The 21,959-nt window shown below is 34.9% G+C and overlaps 3 protein-coding genes across 3 annotated transcripts; 2 read left to right on the top strand and 1 right to left on the bottom strand.

Moving 5' to 3' along the window:
* The first annotated feature begins 895 nt into the window (after window positions 1-895).
* On the top strand, window positions 896-1,999 carry LOC140183213 (uncharacterized). The gene has a single exon (XM_072231238.1). It carries the CDS (start codon window positions 896-898, stop codon window positions 1,997-1,999), a length of 1,104 nt encoding a protein of 367 aa, XP_072087339.1.
* Window positions 2,000-6,367: 4,368 nt separating this feature from the next.
* Window positions 6,368-10,646, top strand: LOC112786851 (BURP domain protein RD22). Its single transcript, XM_025830223.3, has 4 exons — window positions 6,368-6,598; window positions 6,994-7,105; window positions 7,801-8,133; window positions 10,037-10,646. The coding sequence occupies exons 1-4, from the start codon at window positions 6,557-6,559 to the stop codon at window positions 10,456-10,458; spliced, it is 909 nt and encodes a 302-aa protein (XP_025686008.1). The 5' UTR covers window positions 6,368-6,556; the 3' UTR covers window positions 10,459-10,646.
* Window positions 10,647-19,463: 8,817 nt separating this feature from the next.
* Window positions 19,464-20,196, bottom strand: LOC140183212 (uncharacterized). Its single transcript, XM_072231237.1, has 3 exons — window positions 19,998-20,196; window positions 19,771-19,904; window positions 19,464-19,511 (listed from the first exon to the last, which is right to left on the bottom strand). Exons 1-3 carry the CDS (start codon window positions 20,194-20,196, stop codon window positions 19,464-19,466), a joined length of 381 nt encoding a protein of 126 aa, XP_072087338.1.
* Between the last annotated feature and the right edge of the window lie 1,763 nt (window positions 20,197-21,959).

Here is a 21,959-nt window from a genome sequence, read left to right as displayed (position 1 = left end):
ATAGTAAAAAATTCATAAAACCAACAACATATACCATATAAACAAAAAGAATACAATAAAAACTAAATAAAATTCATATGAACAAAATAATAAAAAAAACTGACAATAGAAAAAGTAAAGTTTACTCGTTCATTATATTTATAGGAGTATAGATGATGCACACAAGTGTAACAAGACCCCTTTTTTATACTTTATTTTTAAAGTAGTATTCATTTTTCATTGTAATAACTAATTGATATTGTAGAGAATGTTGAACGAGAAGAAGAGAGAACAAGTTAATATAAGAGTGGGGATGAGCCAATGATAAATATGTAGATAAATAATGGTAAAAAAAAAGAATGATAAACTTAAAAATAAAAAATTTTAATAGAATAATAAAACTAGAGATAATTTAAAATATTGAATATAAAGTTATTAGACATAAAAGTTTTTTAACCATTAACATTATACGAAAGACATTAGTTACACACTGTGCACTTTAAAGTACATAGACAAACTTTAAATAATAACAATGCCAAAACCATAAAAAATACTAATAAGACTATATGTGGTCCTATTTTAGGAGACTATTATTCGCCATAATTTCCCGTATGACAGTAAGCGAAGGAAACACATTTTTTATATTTTGCAAACCATTTTAAATCTCATATCAACTGAAATTTGCTAAAACTATGTTGCTTGCTAAAATTATATCGTCATAATTCTGATGGATGCAAAATTTTACCTTTTTGTTTTCTCATCTTTTCTTACGTCACTATTAATTAGTTCGCTTTATTTTGATACTAAACTAGATATTGATAAAACTTGGATTTCAAAATCACGGAGTAGTGTGGAATATAGGCAAGGACTGAATCATTTTTTAGACTTTGCGTTTGCGAATGCATCCTCTGATGGCATGATAAAGTGTCCATGTCCTAAATGCGGGTTTCAACTTATGCAAACAAGAGAGGATGCATACGACCATCTGTTGTTACGACCATTTCCCCCTGGATATACTATTTGGGTGCGTCATGGTGAGAATCTGGTTGAAGAAAGTCTTAGATTGGGACGAGTAGATGACAATCTGATATCCCAAGTGAATCAAATACACCAAATGGTCAATGAAGCCTTCAATTTCACGATACAATATGGGAGTGAGGATATCACAACAATCGAACATGCAGAAGATGATGAAGACGTGTTACCAAGCTTGTATGAAGGTCCAAGTCGCGCGGCGCGAGATTTTAACGATCTACTATCAGATGGAGAACAGGAGTTATATCCCGGATACTCAAAGTACTCCAAATTATCGTTTTTAGTGAAGCTTTATCATATCAAGTGTATGTGCGGTATGAGTGACAAGGCAATGACAATGATTCTTGACTTACTGCGGGACGCATTCGAACAAGCAAAACTTCCGAATACAGTGTATGAAGCCAGAAAAACAATAAGAAAGCTGGGTATTGAATACGCCAAGATAGATGCTTGTCCAAATGATTGTATGCTGTACCGAGGTGATGATGCGAACCTGACTAGGTGCAAGAAATGTGGATGTTCAAGATGGAAGCAGAAGACTAAAAAGGGCTCTATTCTTAGACTCAACGTACCAGTAAAGAGAAATGGAAAACCTATAGCAGCCAAAACCCTTCGTTACTTTCCCCTCATACCACGACTGCAGTGGTTATTCATGTGCAGCAACACATTGAGTGATATGTTATGGCATTCACAGGCGTCTAATAACGATGGTTTCCTTAGGCATCCAAGGGACGCTGAAGCATGGAAAAAGTTTGACGCAAAGTATACTAATTTTTCGGCGGATCCACGCAATGTTTGCCTAGCCTTGGCGAGCGATGGATTTAATCCCTTTGGGAATATGACCACAAAGTACTCCATCTGGCCTGTGATTCTTATTCCGTATAATCTACCACCCTGGCTTTGCATGAAGCAGACATCTTTCATCCTATCCACGCTTATTCCTGGGCCGAAAATGCCAAGTAACGACGTAGATGTTTATTTGTAGCCTTTGATAGATGAGTTGAAGCAATTATGGGATGGCGTTGAAACCTATGATGCCAAAGAGGGAAACACTTTCAAGATGTGTGCGGCACTGATGTGGACTATCAGCGGCTTTCCAGGATTGGGAAACCTATCTGGCTGGAATACGCACAATGGGTTAGCCTGTCTTACGTGTAACTTGGATGCTAAGCCACATCGGCTGAAAGACAGTCAAAAATGGTGTTTCATGGGCCATCGATGCTTTTTAAATCCGGGACACAAATACAGACTAGACCGGAATAGATTTGACGGGTAGGTCGAAGGTAGAGATCCGCCAAAGAAGTTATCCGGAATAGATGTATTGAGGCAATAGTCAAATGTGCACGTTTCATTTGGGAAGAGTTCAAGTGTGACATCCAAAAAAAGACGCAATGGCCAGGATGTGGATGAAGATGACTCGCATTGGAAGAAGAAGAGTGTTTTCTTTGACCTCCCGTACTGGGAGGATCAGATGTTGCGTCATAGCCTCGATGTGATGCATATAAAAAAAATGTGTGCGACAATGTAGTATTCACTATCTTAAACGATAGCGGCAAATCTAAAGACAATGTTAAAGCTCGCAGAGATTTACAATGCATGGGTATAAGGCCTGAATTATGGCCGGGAGAAGGTGGTAAATATCCTTCTGCAATATTTGCGATGTCGAATTCACAGAGAGATGTATTCCTGAAGACTTTGCAGAATGTGGTTTTTCCAGATGGTTACTCTAGAAATGTTGCTCGTTGTGTTGATTTGTGACAACGCAAGTTATCTGGGTTGAAAAGTCATGACTATCATATTCTGATGGAACAATTACTCCCAATTTTAGTGAAGAATGCACTTTCGAGTCCGGTGTCCAATGTGATTGCAAATTTGTCGTCATTTTTTCGAGAACTTTGTGGGAAAGCCATAAACCCTATGCAGCTTGCTGTGCTTCAGAATCATGTTGTGCAAACCTTGTGTCAGATGGAAATGATTTTTCCTCCATCCTTCTTCACCGTCATGGTTCACCTCACCGTGCATCTCGTTGATGAAGTTACTCTTGGTGGACCAGTACATTATAGGGGATGTATCCAATAGAAAGGTTAGCTATTTGATAAATCCCTTTAGTACATTTAGTTCAATTAATTATGTATATACTAAGCATTTCATTATATTTATATAAAATGTATTTAGGACGTCTGAAGCAATATGTTCGTAATAGGGCACAAGCGGAAGGCTCAATTGCAGAAGGCTATTTATCTGAGGAAATCCTGACTTTCTGTTCTAGGTATTTGGATAATATTGAGACTAGAATCAACCGACCAGGGCGAGTTGATGCTGAGCCCGTTGACGTTCGTCATAAATCAGGGGAAAGTATGTTCCCAGCTATTGGAAAGGCATTAGGGGCTGTATCGCATTTCGAACTCAGTCCAATGGAAAAACATCAAGCTCATCATCATGTGCTAGTCAACTGCGATGCCATGGTTACGTTCCTTGAGTAAGTATACGCATGTATTTCTAAAACACCAATATAACTCTTTTCTCCCAGTGACTAGTTAGACTAATTTTCTTCTCTCCAATAAAGTACATTTAGGGAAAACACAAAGCGAAGCTTGCATCATCAGACAAGGTCGCAAGCTAAGATAGATAGTGTCGTCCATGCAGAATTTCCTCACTGGTTTAAGCATAAGGTTGACAAAATATTAACCTGACCAATGTTTTTTTAGCCTGGAGTTAGTACTAAATGAAAACCGATTTTAATATAAAGCATGAATGTTATGTGGTTCCAGGTTCTTCTGAAAAGTACGCTTCAATCGAAAGACCTGCAGTTGCTTGCGTGCGGTCCCATAATTTAGGCCAGACGTTTTGGGGCGTACAATGTTAACGGGTACAAGTTTAGAACTATCTCAAAGGAAAACGAGATGAAAACACAAAATAGTGGAGTATATGTATCATCTAATACAAGAAGTTATGCAAGCATGCGTGATAATAGAGTGGATGTTGGTGGTGTTCCGTATTACGGAAAAATTATAGATATAATTGAATTAAATTATAGCTGTTCCTTCACAGTGGTATTGTTCAAATGTGTTTGGGCTGATACCACTACTAGTAGAGGCATCAAACAAGACCATTTGGGGCATACCAGCGTTAATTTCTCTCGTCCAATACACACTGGTAATCGTGAAGAAGATGAACCGTACATATTGGCATCAGAGGCTCAGCTTGTATACTATGTGGATGATGAAGTAGCTAAAGAATGGAGTGTTGTGGTTCATGTGAAACCAAGGGATTTGTATGACATGGGAGAAGAGAATGAAGAAGCTGAAGTTGGTTTTTCTCCACAGCCAGGGTTGAACATGTCAGCGAAAGGTGACATTGGAGATTTACTGTTGACAAGGGAGGAAGATATAGAAGACCTCATAGAAAATGCCTCAGAGAATTTCGATGATGTCGCGTAATACATTGTATGATGCATTTTAATGTAATTTAAAAATGATATTTCTGTCATAAACTAAGTTAAATAATCTCAGCGTTGTATGTTGTTTTCTTTGGTTACTTTATACTTGTGTAGTTTTTTTTTTTTTTTTGCGGTTAAATATTTATGTTATTGTGAATTTAGATGAGTAAAAGCAGACTTTTTGGTTCTTTCAACGATTTTAATACGAAAAAGTTAGTTTACGCTAAATCTATAAACCTTCTACAGGTGTTTTTCTTAGGGTTGCATTTTTCATAATATTGCTATGTACTAAGCAATATAATTTCAGTAGTGTTACGTTTTGAAAACAATAGTGAACATAACATGACGGTGGAACAGGATCGATGAAAAATGAAGACTTTTCGTCATCCTCTGCAAGCACAACAATTGTTATAGAGCTTCTGTTTAAGAAAATTGCCCAAACTACTAACAAGGGTGATGGTAATTGTCGAATATATTGCGTTTAGTTTTAAAATTGTCTTAGCATCTTGTAGTTTGGTTTTTTTTCTAAGTCTGTATTTAATGACTCCAGAGTTCTCAATTTCTTCTATGTATACTCATTCTATTATGTGCATGTTGATATTTTCAGTCTTACCTGAATATTCCGGAGAAATAGTTCCTGACAGTCTAGATGGAAAAGAGTCTGATTCAGAAGACATTTTAGATGATGTATCCTCAGTCGCAATCGATAGATCCATGCAGTTTGATCTGAATAAGGTTCCGGATGAAGAGGAAGAAACTTTAGAAGACCAACAAGATAAACAAGATGATTTACATGTTAAGAAAAGGTGCTTTGATCTGAATAAAATGCCATGGTATGGAGATGAAATATCAGATCCTCTGAAACGTGAAGCCCATAGATTCATAACAGAGTATTTTTCGCCGGGTCAATACGATGTTGGAGAGAAATTTTGATCTTTTAATATAACAGTTACGCTGATTTCCTTAGTTTAATGATTTGGGTCGCAGTTGTACGTGTTTATTCTTGATTTAGGTTTAGTAAGGCATAACTTCAAAGAGGAGTAACTTTGATTCATGCTCTCTAGAACTTTGTTTTAACTTCATAAATATTAGAGTTTGATTTATTTTCTTCTTTTACATCCATGATTGAATGCAGTTTTTAAATGCTAATAACGTCATGAAGAAAATCTTATTGGTAAATTTGTTCACATGAGTTAACATATATAGTTTACAAGTAACTTGTGAATATTTTTAATGTAAAACAAATGTAGAAAAAGTGTTACGAGTTTAAGTAACAATGATTTAAACATAAGTATCTTCAGTTAGTAATCGTTACTTAAATAGATTATACCTAGATGGTTATTACTAAAGACAACAATGGAATATGTGGTAATACACATTTTGCGGCGGTTTAAACGTAACCGCCGCAAAATGCCTAACAAGAAGTTACCGGCGGACATATCGCGGCGGTTTTCGAAAAAACGCCACGAAATGTTAATCTGACCGGCAATATAGCGGCGGTTTAAAGAAAACCGCCGCTAAATGACAACATGACAGCAATATAGCGGCGGTTTGAACAAAACCGCCGCTAAATGTCGGCCTGATTGCGGCCCCAACCTTTAACCGCCGCTATATGTGCCGCAATTTGTCTTTTCGCGGCGCATTTACAAAACCGTCGCTATCTTAAGAAATTGTTGTAGTGTATTAAATAAGTCATACTATATATTTATATATAATAAATATATATGTTACTTAACTCATTTTTAATATATATTTTATTTTAATGACTGATTTGGTAGTTATTTTTAATATACACCTAATTGAATAATTAATTAAAAAAAGCATTTGTGTATAAATTAAAAATTATATATGTAAAATTTAAAAAAAATACTTTAAAAATCCATATCAATGAATTATTATTGGATTTTTTTTGTCCGAACATTATTTATCCATTATAATTTAATAATTTATAAGTATATACTAGCAGTGGAAGGAGGGAATATTCATTGAGTAGTGTTGTGTCTTCACCTTCTTTTCTATATATATCTTGTCTGGCGATCTGGCCTATCATCTCAAAGCACTTGTTGGTTGCAGCTTTATTAATTTCCTTCATTCCCAACAATTATGGACTATCCTCTTCTACTACCCATCTTTGCTATACTTAATGTGAGACCTTAATTCAACTTCTTCTACATAGTAAATACTATATATACTACTATATACTACTACAGTACTACTACTTTTTTTTTTCTCTCTCTCTTTTTAATGATTTTTTCCACCTTAATTTTGGTTTCATTCTTATTTAAGTGATGAAGTGAACAATTATTATCATGGTTGATGTGGAGGCCAGGAAGTGCAAGTTCATACACAGTTTGTTATTTTTTTTAAGAAAGCTTTCGAACAATAATAAGTTTAGTTGAATCCTTTCTATATATTATAACATTATCCAAACAATGATTTATAGTTTCCCAAAAGGAGAAAAAGAAGCCAGTGAAATATTATATGTTATTTGTTTATAACAATTTATGATTATTTTAATAGTGTAATATTAATTATTTCAGTTAGTTGTGGTAGCAACCCATGGTGGTGCCTTATCTCCTGAACTTTACTGGAAGTCAGTGCTTCCCACAACACCCATGCCAAAAGCCATCACTAATATCTTGTACTCTGCTGGTCAGTTTTCATTCTTAACATTGATATAAAGAAATATATATAATCATTTTTATAATTTGTTTTCTATTAGTAGTTTTTAAAAAAATAATTTCATGACATAATAATAAAATTTTCATAAACTAAAAATTTAGAATTCGATTATTATTAGACCCAAAAAAATTTGCATAAGTTTAAAAAAAATTAATGCAAAAATTTAAATAAATCTAAAAAAAAATTTTGTTTGATGTATTGACAGTATAAAATGTTTTACATAATCGTGTAATTACATCCGTTCTTTTGGATGATCATTCATGTACTCAACGTGAAAGGTAGTTGTTTTTACTAATGTGTCGTTATATAATTAGATGCACATATAAAATTATTTTACACTGACATTGCATCAAAATTAAATTTTATATTGTATAGCCAATAATTTATATATATATATATATATATATATATATATATATATATATATATATATATATATTATACCAAAAACCAATCATTAAATCAATTACTATATATTTGTGTATAAATATATATGTTATGTGACTATTTTTAATATATTTGTGTATAAGTATATTTCAACCTATTTCTTATACCAGTGAGGGATTTTATATAGACATACTATATATAAATTATTTTTATTTAATGAGAAAATATTTCTTTACAAAAAAATAATGTAAATGAAAATTTATTATGAGTGAACGTAGGCCAAGCCCGTAAGTGGAAGCCCGGGCATGTTGTTGTTAGAGAAGGAGGCCACAAAAACTATGGTATTGCTGCTTCTGAGACCCAGTTGCATGATGACCCCAACGTTGCATTCTTCTTCTTACAAAAGGATTTGCATCCCGGAACCAAATTCAACCTCCACTTTACCAAGACCACCGACGATGCCGCCGCCTTCTTGCCCCGCGAAGTGGCAGACTCGCTACCCTTTTCATCCAACAAAGTGGAAGATGTTTTCAGCAAGTTCTCCGTGGATCCTCAATCTGATGAAGCTAATGCCATCAAGAACACCATCAAGGAATGTGAGGAGCCAGCAGGTAATAAAAGATGTTATAATTAAAAGAATGGTTGAAATTTAAAATTATTTGAATTTAAATTTTAATAATAAACTAAAATAATATCAAAGAATTATCAAAATTTGTTATTTTTTATTATTATTTAATTATCAATTCAATTTTTTTAGTCTAATAATTCAAAAATATAATTTATCTCATATTTTTAAATATTAATGGTTAACTGTAACTGTAACTGATGATCAAAAACAATAAATTATAATATCTTTTAACATTCTTCTAAACAAAATTTGAATTTAAAAGTCTAGGTGATTTATAGCTCTTCAGTTAACAACTTAACATATACTTTTAATAATCTCATTTTCAATCTCAATCTCTCACAAAAAGGAGAGACACAACTTGAATAATTGGTTTGTTATTCTTTTACGCAAGTAATAAATAAGTAAACCCTCAACAATATTTACAATAACTAACACTTTTCTCGTAAAATATAATTGTTCTTAATCAATTATGTATTTAGATGAATTTAATTACCCTTGTTAAAAAAATATTGATGCTAAAATAATTTTTAGTACAAAAGGTGTATATTAAGCGGAATTGAAATTTTTATAATATACTTAATAAGTTATAGTCTTATAGATCTATAAAAAATTTGCAAGTCTTTGAGACAAATTGTAGCATTATAATTATAAGTACCTGTAAATAAAAAACTAACCGAATAATAAAATGCATCTAGAGTTGCAATTTTATTCATATTAAAAAAGAAAAATTGATACACTATTAGTATAATCTATAAAGTATGAAATAGTTTTACATTTTTATCTAATTACCTAGCCTTATGTTAATAAAAATAAATATATTTTAAAATTGTGCGACGAAGACAGAAGAAAGATCAGCTTCGCATTCTCTATTCGGTGGAAAAGCAGGAATGCTAGGAATAGGGTGGCAACAGGGCAGGTATAGTAGGGGATGAATTTTTTGTCCTATTCGATCTCGTTCTACTCTATAAAACCCCACGTAAAATTCGTCCAACCCGTTTCTACTCACAGATAATAAAAAAGTAAATCCTAACCCGCCTCATGGCTATCTTTTTCATCTCTACTTGTCCTTATAGGAAAAGTCTAGAAACTAGCAATTTTATCAAATTTTGACCAGTATGTAACCATCAAAGAAGAGTGAGTCATTGGATGAAATCTCACATTAATCTCACACTATTAAAAACTTCATTGATAGCTATTTGATGACTATAAATCCCAAAAATTACTAGCCTCCTAACATTTTTCGTCTTTATAATTATTAAATTCAATAAATAAAATTAAATTTTAAAATTTATATAATCATCATCACATATATAATATAAATTAAAATAAAAAATTTAATTACGATATAATATTATTAATCATTTTAGTAATTATTTTATATACGATATATATATACCATCTCGAGCGAATATCATTCCTAATTAGAAACAAAAAAATCTTCGAGGAAATTGAGCTTTTCCCTCAAGAAGTCATGGCCTCATCATGATCACTAACCGAAGAGGTTTTTGCTAAAGCAGTGTGAAGCTTCTTTCTTTTTCTTTATCTATTGTTGTGCTTAGTCCTTTTGAATTTTCTCTTTTGTTTCTTTTGTTAATGTCCGAGTAAAGACCGTTTTATCCTTTTATTTTAAGGCTGTAATGTTTTACTCTCTTTAATAAAAGTTCAATATACCTTTTGAAAAAAAAAATAATAATCTAAAAAAATTATTGTGATTAACTGATTATGTAAATTACATTATTAATATATTAAAATTAAATTTTAATATATATATATTGCCAAATTCTTAAAAACCTTTCCTTAATCTATTGGCCTGGCATGGTGAGTCCTTAAAACATTCGAATCTGAACCAATATATTCTAATTTTATGTTTACTTTATCATTATCAGGGATTAAAGGTGAACAGAAGTACTGTGCAACTTCATTGGAGTCTATGGTGGATTTTAGCACTTCGAAGTTCGGGACAAGGGTTGAGGTTGTGTCCACAGAGGTAGGCAAGGAAACAAAGCTGCAGAGCTACAATGTTGCACCTGGTATGAAGAAGATAAGCCATGAGAACAAAGCCATTGTGTGCCATAAACAGAGTTACCCTTATGCCGTATTTTATTGCCACAAGATAGAAACTACTATGACTTTCAAGGTGCCTCTGGAGGGTGCTGATGGAAGTAGAGTTAAAGCCGCCACCATCTGCCACACCGATACATCGCAATGGAACCCCAAACATTTGGTTTTTCAAGTGCTGAAAGTTAAGCCTGGGACACCTGTGTGTCACTTCCTTCCTGAGGATAACGTTGTCTGGGTTCCTAAGTAGATGTTTTCTTTATGCAAATGTATGCCATTTGTGTAAGCTTATGAATAACAAATGGTATCATGTTATCAGTGTAATATTTGCTATTGAACTTGATTTGAATGTTGTTTAACTATCTACTACGTGCAGTGACTATTCTGTGTACTATGAAGATATTTTTATGTGAAAAATAATTATTAAGATGTTATCAAGTATTAGGTAAAATAGTTTAGTCGAATATGTTAAATTATCTAATAATTCTCGCTTATTATCTTTTTATGAAAATATTTTTATGTAAATGGTCACTATATATACATATTAGGTTGCGTCTTTGGTGGCCGCGGTGGCTATGCGCTGACTGTCCAATGGGATGTTGATATTTGGAGTTCTTATTAGTGTCGTTAACATGTGTTTAAGAGATTAAGCATGGTTAATGCTTCATCCTTTACTACGGGGATACATTGCAAATATGTAATGTTGCAAGGTTATGAATGTCAATTGGCAGAATCGCCTTCATCAAGAAACGGGGATGTTGGCGGCTGTCGGAGAACGTCGTTGGAGAAAATCAGCTGCTTGAATTGAAGTGGAGGTTGCAGGCGTTGGGTATGTGTGGATTGTGGTCGGCTTATTAGTGGTAGCTATGGTCGAAGGTGGAAGCTGATTGTCAAGTTAATTGCTTGTTAACCGATGAAGAAGGAGACGAAGGTGACATGTTTTTGTAAAAATCCAACACAACCATAATTTTTTGTTTTACTCTGGTAACAAAGCAATGACCTGTAATGGAGGTCTTCACACATGTACTGTTATGGATTGAAGGTCGGTAGTTGCGGATAGTTGATAAGTGGAGAAGATTATGAACAACGGAGACTTTTTTTATCGGCTTCTTTTGGTTCCGACAAGTTTTTATGATCCAAATCACTTTATCCAACTTTTTTGTATCATTTCTTTTATTTTAGCCTCAAAATAATTCTCAGCTATTTCTTCAAAAAAGATGGACCTTTCTGGTGGCTTCGTTATCATCTGGTGGTGGTCTATGGACGACTTGGAGGGAAATAGCAGACCAATACAGCAGAGGAAAGATAGCAACGAAAATCAACCATGAATGAGCAAAGGAATTCAGGAACCGGAGGAGATTTCTTAGAGTGGGCGACGACTATGAAGATCAAGGGAGGGAGATTTGATTTTGGGAGCTCTGGTCTGTGACAAGAGGCATTTCTGAAACCGAGTTGCATCATTATTCCTTGATGGGTGTGGGAAAATGGGTAAGCGGGGAGGGTCCGTTGGTAACAGACCGGCCAACAGGAGCTTCGATGACAAGAAGCTGTTCCAGGAAACATTTATCTTCCACAACGACCATAGAGTAAAACGCAGGAGATACATTCAACGGAGTTGGATCTGAAATTTCAGATTGGGTTGGAAACTGGGTTAGGGACTAGATCTCTAATGGCGATGGGTAGAATATTTGGGTTAGGTTTGTGATAAGCGCTAAATAACGGTTTAGAAATTCACAATTTATAACCGGAATTTATAAAGCTCAAGTTGTTGTAGATAGTTCTATACTGAAATTTAACACTCTCAAAAATAAAAGTGTCACAATTACCCTTCAAAATTAAAAGTGTTACAATTCAAAACAATCACTGGGAGTTTAATCTCTAATCGTTTTTCCTTATAATTACAATTGAGTGCATTATCATTAACTATAAGAAAATCGGGAGTTTTGATCACAATTAAAAAAAAATTAAATAGCACAAAATTAAAGAGCAAACAATAAGTAAATGTTAAAAGGAATTAAACTAAAAGCAATTAAGACAATGAATTAGTAAAAGAAAGTAAATTCAAATGCTAAAAGATCTTGGTAAGAGTTGAGGGTTAAGGATCGTCATCATTGTAACTATAGTTATTAAACCCGGCTCGGTCCGGCCGGTTCGACTGGAAACTCGGTCACTCAATCACCTGATCGAACCGAGTCACTCGTTGAACCGCCCATATGATAGACCCGGTCGAATTCGGTTTGACCCGACGGGTTTCATGCGAACCCGATCACCCTCTTTGAATGAACAAACCCTAACTCCCTAAGCCTTGTCTCTGAGTGGAACCAACCTTCCTCCCCAGCCAGCCTCGTGCCCTCGTCTCTCTGTCTCTGCTCTCTCGAGCTCGGCGTCGGCAACAGGCAACCTCTCACTCTCACCTCGTCACTCTCTCGAGCTCGGCACCAGCAGCCCCTCATCCTCACCTCGTCTCTCCCCTCATCGTCAGTTCGTCACTCCCTCGGCGTCGTTAGTTCGTCACTCTCAGTCTCTAGGTCTCTCACTTCATCGTTCTCTCGGTCTCTCACCGTGAGTCCGTGACCCTGCGTTTGCTTTGTCGGAACCAGTAAAGCAGCATCTGCTCCCTCGGGTGGTGATGGTGTCGTCTTCTCAACCAGGTTAGCTCCAGTATTTGACTCTGTTCTTTCTCTAGTTCAATGTTGATTTCGGTGAATCAGGTGGTTGTTGCTGTTTTATTTAGTTTTTAGAGTTGTTGTTGCTGTTATTTTTCTAGTTCGATGTTAATTTCGGTGAACCTGAGCAAATTTTAGAGTTGTTGCTGTTCTTTCTGTTTGTTGAATGTTGGTATTTTAGAGTTGTTGTTGATGTTCTTTCTTTGATTCGATGTTAATTTTGGTGAACCTGAGCAAATTTTATAGTTGTTGCTGTTCTTTCTGTTTGTTGAATGTTGGTTTTTTTAGAGTTGTTGATGTTCTTTCTGTTTTTTCTCTGGTTTGATGTAAATTTTAGTTAGAATTATTGTTGAATCTGGCAGTTGCTGTTGTTGTATAGTTTTTTAGAGTTGTTGAACCTGAGAAAAATTTAGTGAACTTCGGTTGAATAGTTAAATTTGTTGTTGATTATCATTAATAAACTTTGGTGGTTGTTGATTATCATTAGTTGTTGCTGCGTTGCTGTGTTTCTTTTGCTTGAATGAAAAGGCTTTCCAACTATCCATTGTACCTGAGATTGTGAGAAATCTATCCTCTTCTTTGGAGCTTGTTCTTCGTCCCTAGGGAAATGGGGTGACAATGTACAGCTTGCTTCTCCAATGGATCATTGCTCAATTCGATGGGTAATTTCTACTGGTTTACTGGGGAAGCTCTTGTTTTTCCTTCAAGAGTTGGTTGGTGGCATGGACACCTAGCCCTTTCTTATTTTTGTAATTTCTGACAATTATAGAGTTTATAATAATAGGGGGAAGACTGATTCTATTTGGGGTCATTGTAAATAAATTGTGAATTTACCGTTTGTATTATCTTTCACTCACCTTTGTTGATTTAAATTAAACAAAAAAGTATTTTTTTACTAGACTAATATATTATCTTTTTTTAGATCATTAGTTATGTTTAAAAATTAATATTGAATTATTAATGTTTGTAAAGATTTATATTTTAAATTTTAAGACATTATTTTAATTTTATTCATATAATTTTTTTTTTTGTTATGACCGGGTTAACCGGGTGAATCAGTGACCCACCGGTTGAACCAATGGCCCGATGACCCGGTCATATGATCGGATTGATTACCGGTTCATTCCGATAACTATGCTTGTAACTAACCGCAACATGATAATTATAAAGAGCAAACCCAATTTGTCAAACTCTACAAATTGAAGAAAATCAATTAGGCTTAATTAAGTATAATCTACAAGTCCTAACTAACTTATTAATTGAATTAGTAAAAGATTAGCATTAGTAGAAACAAGACTAATTAACATCTCTAAATTATCAATTAACTTGGACATTAGTAACTCAAGATCACCTAAGTTCCTAATCCAAGCTAAGAATGTAAAATCTATTATATAACTAAGTTATGCATTTTATCAAACATCTAGAGGTCATAAACATAAAACTTCATAAATTGCAAGAAATAGTAAAATCTATGGCTATCCGCCATAAGAATTCAATAATAACAGTTCAATTAAGTAAGAATAAAACGTAAAAACATCAAATTCATTAATAAAAAAATATATCCGACAAAAATGCATAAACTAAATGACATAACAAGTAACTAACTAGAAAGTGCTAATGAACTAAGATAGTAGAATAAGAAAATATAAATAAAACTAAGGGATAAGTATGATTTTGGTCCCTAACGTAGAGGCCGAAAATTTATTTCGTCCCCGGCCTTTTTTTCGCTACAAAATGGACCCCAAGGTTTCAGTTTATTTTAAAACCGTCCTTCGGACCAAAATGCCCCTATCCCTTCTTCCCCAAAATCATGCAAAGCACCAGCAGAAACACAAGCATAAGCACCACCACCACACCCACCACCACCCACCACCTACCACTACCATCATCATCATCATGGAATCATAAGAACTCAGAACCAGAACCACCACCACCACCCACCCCACCCACTGCCACTCCATCACCATCTGCATCACACCAACCAAAACTCAGAAAATCAACATCATCATCGTCATCCTCATCAGAACCCAGAACTCAGATTCAGAACTCAAACTCAGACAAACAAGAACTCAACTCAGAAAATCATCATCATCATCAAGAACTCAGAATCAGCAACGACAATACTCCAAATTCAAATTTCAGCAACAACAATGTTCCACAACAAATTTCATAAAAAATTCAGAAATTTCACAAAAATTCAATTCACAGAATTCACAGAAGAAGAAGAAGCGGCGGGCGGCGGTGCGGCGGTGCAGCGGTGGGTCGGTGGTAATATGGCGGTGGTGAAGCAGGAGAGGGGAAGCAGGGATGCTCGCTGGCGGTGGTGAAGCAGGGGAGGCTGCAGCGAGCGGTGGTGCGGCGGAAGAAGAGGCGGCGGCGGCGGGCGGACAGTGGCGGTGCGGCGGTGAGCTCATCCCCCTTCTCTCCCCCCTCCTCCCTCCCCCCTTCTCGCGCCCCACCCCCCTCTTTCTCTCCCCACCCCCGCTTCTCTGCATCCTTTCTTTCCTCTTTTTTTATTTATTTTATATTTATTTTATTTTATTTTATAATTTTTTTAATAAGGGGTAATTTGGTAATAAAAAAATAAAATTGGTAAAAAGAACGATTTTAAAACAAATTGAAATCTTGGGACCATTTTGTAGAGAAAAAAAAGGCCGGGGACAAAATAAATTTTCGGCCTCTACGTTAGGGACCAAAATCGTACTTATCCCTAAAACTAAACTAAAACAAAATTAAAAACTAAAACAAGATAGAATTAAAATAGAAATTCTAAGAATTTTACAGAGAAGTTGGATCTTTTTTCTCTAAAATTCCTACTAAAAACACCTAAGACATTATAAAAATAAGTGTATGCGAATATGTGTGTGAATCTCCTCATGGCTTGCTTCAAGTATGGCTTTAAAGTGTCCTGAAATGGACTAAAAAGGCTCCCAAATCGCAAGTCACATGCTATTTTAAGTGAGTCACGTGCTGAATAATGGATATGGTGCGTATGCTTCTCTGCAGTTTTGTAACTTTTTCATAAAATATCTACTTTTGCATGCTTTTCTTCCATCTTTTCAAGTCATTCTTGCTTTTTAAACTTTAAATAAATATATCAAAGTATTGAATGGAATAAAAATAAAATTATTTTAATAATTTTAAAGGCCTAAAAATATATTTCAACTAATTAAGCATAATTAGTAAAAAAATTATAAAGACATGCATTTTTAAAAAATAAGTACAAATTAAATTAATAATTCTATTTTTTTAATTCAAAAATCATCATAAATTATAAATTTATCAGTATGCTTTATGGACCCTAATCCACGACCAAAAAAATCTCACTCAAAAAGATTTCTAAATGAGTCACTTACTCATATAATTTTTTTTTTTTTTGACAGGTACTTACTCATATAATTTTACTACAATAAAAATTAAACAAGATGTGAATATTAAACCAACTAAACACGTTCTAACCGGGCAAAAATGCATATTTGTGTCAAACCCCTTATCATATACTCGCATCTTATTGGTGCATTAAGAGTAGCCATTATAGCTATCTTACATGATGTCACTTTGCACCTACATATTATTGGATGAATAAGCTAAAAATGTTGATATGCTGATATAGAAGTTAGAGCTAACTTGTACAACAAAGTAGAGTTGAGAGTTGATGAAATTTGAAAATGAGTTATTAGTTAGCTACGACGATGTGTCATGCTAGAATTTACTTAGCTGGATGAAGAGTAAAGCTAAATGATTAATTAGTTTAATTAGTCTTAACAATAATTAGTCCTCGACCCCTCGTGTATATAAACAAAAAAGAAAGTTTAGAGCCAGCACTTTTATTAAAATTTGGTCAGTACTTAACTAATAAAAGAAAAGTGAAGAATCTCATATCATTGGATGAAATCTCACACTATTAAAAATATCAATAATAACTAATTGATACTTACAAATGACAAAATTTACTGATCTCCTAATACTCCTCTAAACAAAATAAGGTGTACATTGTCAGGGGTAACTAATCGTAATTTAAATTCCATTTGCTTTTTTTAAAAGCTTGCTTTGCAGCTTCACTTCTGCAGAATTTGACATGGTGCGGTGAGCACGAAAAAGGTGCAAATGAAAATACCTTTGCAGATTTTATAAATTTTGTAAAATTAATAAATAATTAATCAATAAATTAATTATTATTTAAAGAAAATAAAAAAATTAATTTTATAATTTAAAAGAGTAAAAATATTAAAAATATAAATTTTGATACTAATTTTAAAAATTTTGATCTAAAACCGAAAAGTAATTTAGAGAATTGGATAATGCATTGCTGATCAACCGTGTTTAAATATACACCAATGACATCCCAAGATTCTGTAGACCCATCCTCTAGTGTTGTAAAATCTGAAACGAGCACCTATCTTTCCATGCCATAGCTGAATCCCTAGCCAAACCATTAGGATTATTCATTATGAACCACTCCTTAAAATCACATGATCTCAGCTCCAGTTCAATTTGTTGAGATTGATTCTTTAGTTTCACAAATAAAACTAATTTTAGAGGAGTGAAATTTGCACATCTCTTTTACGTTATGAATTGTCAGAGGATCTCCTAAACTCCGATAATTCCAACAAAGCATTTTCATAATTATTGGGGTGCCATTTGAAAGCTGACACCCTCCACCGTTAATCCGTTATAGCATCATGTACTAAATCATCAAAGTCTCTTTCCTTCCGCTTCTTTTGAATCCTGAAATGGACCTTCTTGCGAGTTGCTTTAAGTTTGGCTTCTTTTTATCCTTTCGGAATTCGGGATAGAGTTATCCAACTGTTGCTTAATATTTGGCAATTGAAAAACCTCAACTAATGCATTCAAGAATGGATTTATGGAGACAGTTCCACCAGGGTCCTCCAACTCACTACAAGAAAGTTTTAAAATAGCGACCGATTTTAGTGACCGAAAAAATTGGTTGCTAATAGTGACTGATTTAGCGACTGATATAGAATTTCAAGGACCAAAAAAATTTTGGTCGCTAAATCGGTCGCTAAATTACAATCAGCGACCGGTTTTAGTGACCGAAAAAATTGGTCATTAATAGCGACTGATTTAGCGACCGGTAAGTTTTTTATACGAGCAACATAAAATTGGTTGCTAAAATCGGTCACTATTTTATAACTTAGTGACCGAATTAGCAACCGAAAAGAGGGAGTAACGCTTAGGATTGTTGGTCACAAAGTCGGTCGCTATTTTTTAATTTAGCGACCGATTTTGCAACTAATAGAAAAATAAGCTGAAAAAGGTTGGTCGCTAACTCGGTCGTTAAGCTGGCGGTCGCTAAATTGGTTACTAATAGTTAAGATAGCGACCGATTTAGCAACCGCTTTGCAATAACGTTATCTCTAATCAGTCGCTAAATCAGTAGCTAATTTAAATTTAAATAGTTACTGAATTACTCTACCCAGCAGTAACCCTAACTCAGCCCCACCAATCACCATTCTCACTTTCTCAAACGGTTACTGAGCTACACTTCTCCCTCTCCACCACGGATGTGACCACAGCCGGAAGCACCGTATAACACAACACCCTCTCCATTTGCGACGTTGTCTTCTTCTGAGTTCACAGCTCCATTTGCATCGTCGTCTTCTTAGTTAGCATCGTTGTCGTCTTCTGAGTTTGCAGCACCAGCGTCGTCGTCTGAGCTTGTAGCGCACCGTCGTCTTCTGAACTTGCAGCCGTCATTGTCATCTTCTGAACTCGTAGCCGTCATTGTCGTCTTCTGATTTTGCAGCACCGTCCCCGTCGTCTTTTTAGATCTCAGTACTATCGTCGTCGTCTTCATCAATTTCGTTGGTGAGGGTTTGGTGGCCTTGTTAAAAAATCGGTCGCTATTTTCTAATTAGCAACTAAGGTTTTAGCGACCACTGAAATCGGTTGCTATTCCGGAAATTTCTTGTAGTGGCTCACCTTCTTTTCCATCTCCACCCGTAGAATTAGAAGTTTTCTATTTACTACCCTGATTCCTTAGACCTTCTTTCATGCTAAGATTAGAAAATCCATCAAGTAGCCATGAGACCATCTCCAGTAGGGAACTCATCCCAGTTTTTATTTATGGCCCACCTGTCATAAAAAGTAACTCCACATCAGCTTTTGCGTCTTAAACAGTAAATAGGAACTCAAAGCATCTCTCTCTTCTCCATTAGGAGGAACTAACTTTAGTCCCTGTTGTGGTCCCACTTAATTAATTAATTAAAATACTTAAAATTAATGTAATTAATTTTTTTCAATAATATAATTTAAATTTATAAATTTAAAAATAATTCACTATTAAAAGATATTAATATTAAATAAATTCATATATAACAATAATACACAATATATAATTCGGGATTACACTAATTTGTAAAATTACTTAATACAAAGAAAAACATAATTAAGCTCTATAGTTGACGACAAGCATTGTAAATTGCCATATGTTTTCAATCAAGTCCTCTTTCAATTGTCTATACTGCTGCCTATTTCGAAGTTGGGCATTTTTTTGGAGAAATTGATGGTATGGTGCAAAACCTTCTTCTTCCAGCTGAGGTTGTGATAAGCCATTTTCGACATCATCCTACTCTAAACCTTGAGCAAAATTTCCTGCATAAGTGTCTCTTTCATCCTTAACAATCATATTATGCAATATAATACAAGCTCTCATTATGTTGGCAAGCTTCTTCTTTTCCCAGAAGCGAGCTGGACCACGTAAAATTGCAAAGCGTGCTTGCAACACTCCGAATGCTCGCTCCACATCTTTTCTTTACTCTTGTTGATATTGTGCAAATAACTTGCGTTTCTCCCCTTGTGGCCTATTCAGGATAAATACCATCTGCTAAATAGTATTGCATAGTATAATTATTACCATTAATAGTATAATTTACCTCCGGAGCACGGTCATTTAGAATATCAACGAACACTGGAGAACGATCTAACACGTTGATATCGTTATTTGAACCGGAAACTCCAAAAAATGCATGCCATATCCAAAAGTCTGAAGATGCTACGACCTCAAGTACTATGGTTGCAACCCCACGATAACCACTCATGTACATACCTTTCCACGTCTTTGGACAATTTTTCCATTGCCAATGCATGCAGTCAATGCTACCCAACATGCCAGGAAAGCCACGACCCTCCGCCATTTGTAGCAGGCGTCGTACGTCATATGGATTTGGTTTTCGCAAATATTCATCCTCGAACGACGAAATGACACATTCAACAAATTTTTTCAAGCATTCAATTGTAGTGCTCTCGCCTATATGCACATAATCATCAACAGCATCAGCTGCTACGCCATATGCTAACATCCGTATCACAGCGGTACATATTTGGAGTGGTGACAAGCCTCTTCTTCCAGTTGCATCAACCCTCTATTGGAAATACGGATAGATGTTTGAGAGAGCGTCTACTATCCGAAGGAATACATGTCTTCTCATTCGAAATCTCCGTCGGAAAATGTAAGCATTATACACCGGTTCATCTGCAAAGTAATCTTGGAAAAGGCGATCATGTCCTGCTTCTCGATCTCTATTGATCCATCTAAGAGGAGTTGGGATAGAGCTTCTATCGATATCTTCTTCTTCTGAATCTTCGAGTAAACACTCATCGATCTAATTATCTCTGAGTGTGTTATCTTGTCGTCTTCTTTTGCCATACAAAGCCTCATTAAACATATCATCAAAATTTCTAGCCATATCTAGAAATGTAATTTTTAGTTCTTTTTCAAGGTGAGAAACAAGAGTTGAAGTGAAGTTACAGAGTCATTGATAGTTGAAATTTATAAGTGTGTTTGCAATAAGTACCTACTCCTCAACAGCTAGTTTTACAATGGCTAGTTTTGCAACGGCTAGTTTTGCAACGGCTAGTAACAGTCACTTTCATGAACAATAAGGCACAATAATATTGACTAATTTAAAAAATTACATCAAAAATAAATAAAATAAGCTACATCACATACCAGTAATACGCAATAAAAATAAAAACATACTACATAACTCTACGAATACAAGGAACGATTAAGTAAACCACTTCGCGATTATTTTCTCACATGCAATCTCATGAAGAGCTCGTCGTTTTTCACTCATTGTAGACGTGTCAGCATTAAATATTTGCATATCTATTTCCCTTTTCCTTTCCTTAGCCATCCTTTCCATTTCCCTTTCTTTTGCATTTATCTCTATTTCTTTAATATACATCTGAGTTTGTAATTCTTGTTCTTTCATTGCCGTTTGAGTTTGTAATTCCTGTTCTTTCATTGCCGCTTGAATTTGTAACCCCTTCTCCTTCATTGCCATAATCTTTGCTCTATGTGCCCTCTCCTCTTCTCTTTCTTTTTCCCTATCCATTAGTTCCTTTTCTCTAACATACTTAATATCTTCCATGAGAGATAATTTTTTAACAACCGATGATTTCTTTTCGCTAAGATCTTCAGACATTTTTGCTTTTTCCTTACCTTTTCGCTTGCTCTTCTTTGATCCTTGTGGGCGAACGGGAGAGTCCACACTGGGTTCGTCTGCCAACAGTGTATTTGGGTTTGATGAGGATGAGTATGCTCTAGTTGCACTAACCTTGGTTCTCTTTGAGCCTCCGCTTTGTGTAGGTAGTTGGCTTCTCCATTTTTGCTCCAAATGAAGCATGTTCCAATACCTCTCAAAAGTGAATTTTTGACCATAACTTGTGGAATAAAGTTTATATGCCAACTCCTTTATATCATCAGCGTTTGAACCACTCCTTATGTTTCGACTAGCTTGATCGTAGCAACCAGCAAATTGTGCAACAGCCTTGTTGATCTTATACCATCGTTTCTTACATGTAACTACCCCCATTGTCATGTCGGAGCAAAATTCTACACAGTAGCTGTGAATTCGACTCCAAAATGTTTCTCCCTTTTGATCGGTACCAACTATAGGGTCAGTTGAAACATTTAACCATGCATTGATCAGCATCTCATCCTCTTTTCAATGCCAATATTGAATACTATGTTGCATCCGATCTTCAATATCATCATCATTGAGGTCGATAGCATCTAATCCACAAGGGTTGGCAAAATCTGAATATTGCGAATTTGGAC

This window comes from Arachis hypogaea, chromosome 20 (genome assembly GCF_003086295.3).
Source record: "Arachis hypogaea cultivar Tifrunner chromosome 20, arahy.Tifrunner.gnm2.J5K5, whole genome shotgun sequence".
Taxonomy (NCBI): Eukaryota; Viridiplantae; Streptophyta; class Magnoliopsida; order Fabales; family Fabaceae; genus Arachis; species Arachis hypogaea.
This window is presented reverse-complemented; position numbering and strand designations above follow the sequence as displayed.

Excerpts from the sequence above, each read along its gene's own strand:
- LOC140183212 (XM_072231237.1), bottom strand. The coding sequence starts at position 20,196 with ATGTTAGCATATGGCGTAGCAGCTGATGCTGTTGATGATTATGTGCAT. Across the intron at positions 19,905-19,997 it reads TGGCTTTCCTGGCATGTTGG|TACTTGAGGTCGTAGCATCT; the intron begins GTAGCATTGACT and ends TTGCAACCATAG. Across the intron at positions 19,512-19,770 it reads TAAATGACCGTGCTCCGGAG|GATGAAAGAGACACTTATGC; the intron begins GTAAATTATACT and ends ATGATTGTTAAG.
- LOC112786851 (XM_025830223.3), top strand. The coding sequence starts at position 6,557 with ATGGACTATCCTCTTCTACTACCCATCTTTGCTATACTTAAT. Across the intron at positions 7,106-7,800 it reads TAATATCTTGTACTCTGCTG|GCCAAGCCCGTAAGTGGAAG; the intron begins GTCAGTTTTCAT and ends GAGTGAACGTAG. Across the intron at positions 8,134-10,036 it reads GGAATGTGAGGAGCCAGCAG|GGATTAAAGGTGAACAGAAG; the intron begins GTAATAAAAGAT and ends TATCATTATCAG.
- LOC140183213 (XM_072231238.1), top strand. The coding sequence starts at position 896 with ATGATAAAGTGTCCATGTCCTAAATGCGGGTTTCAACTTATGCAAACA.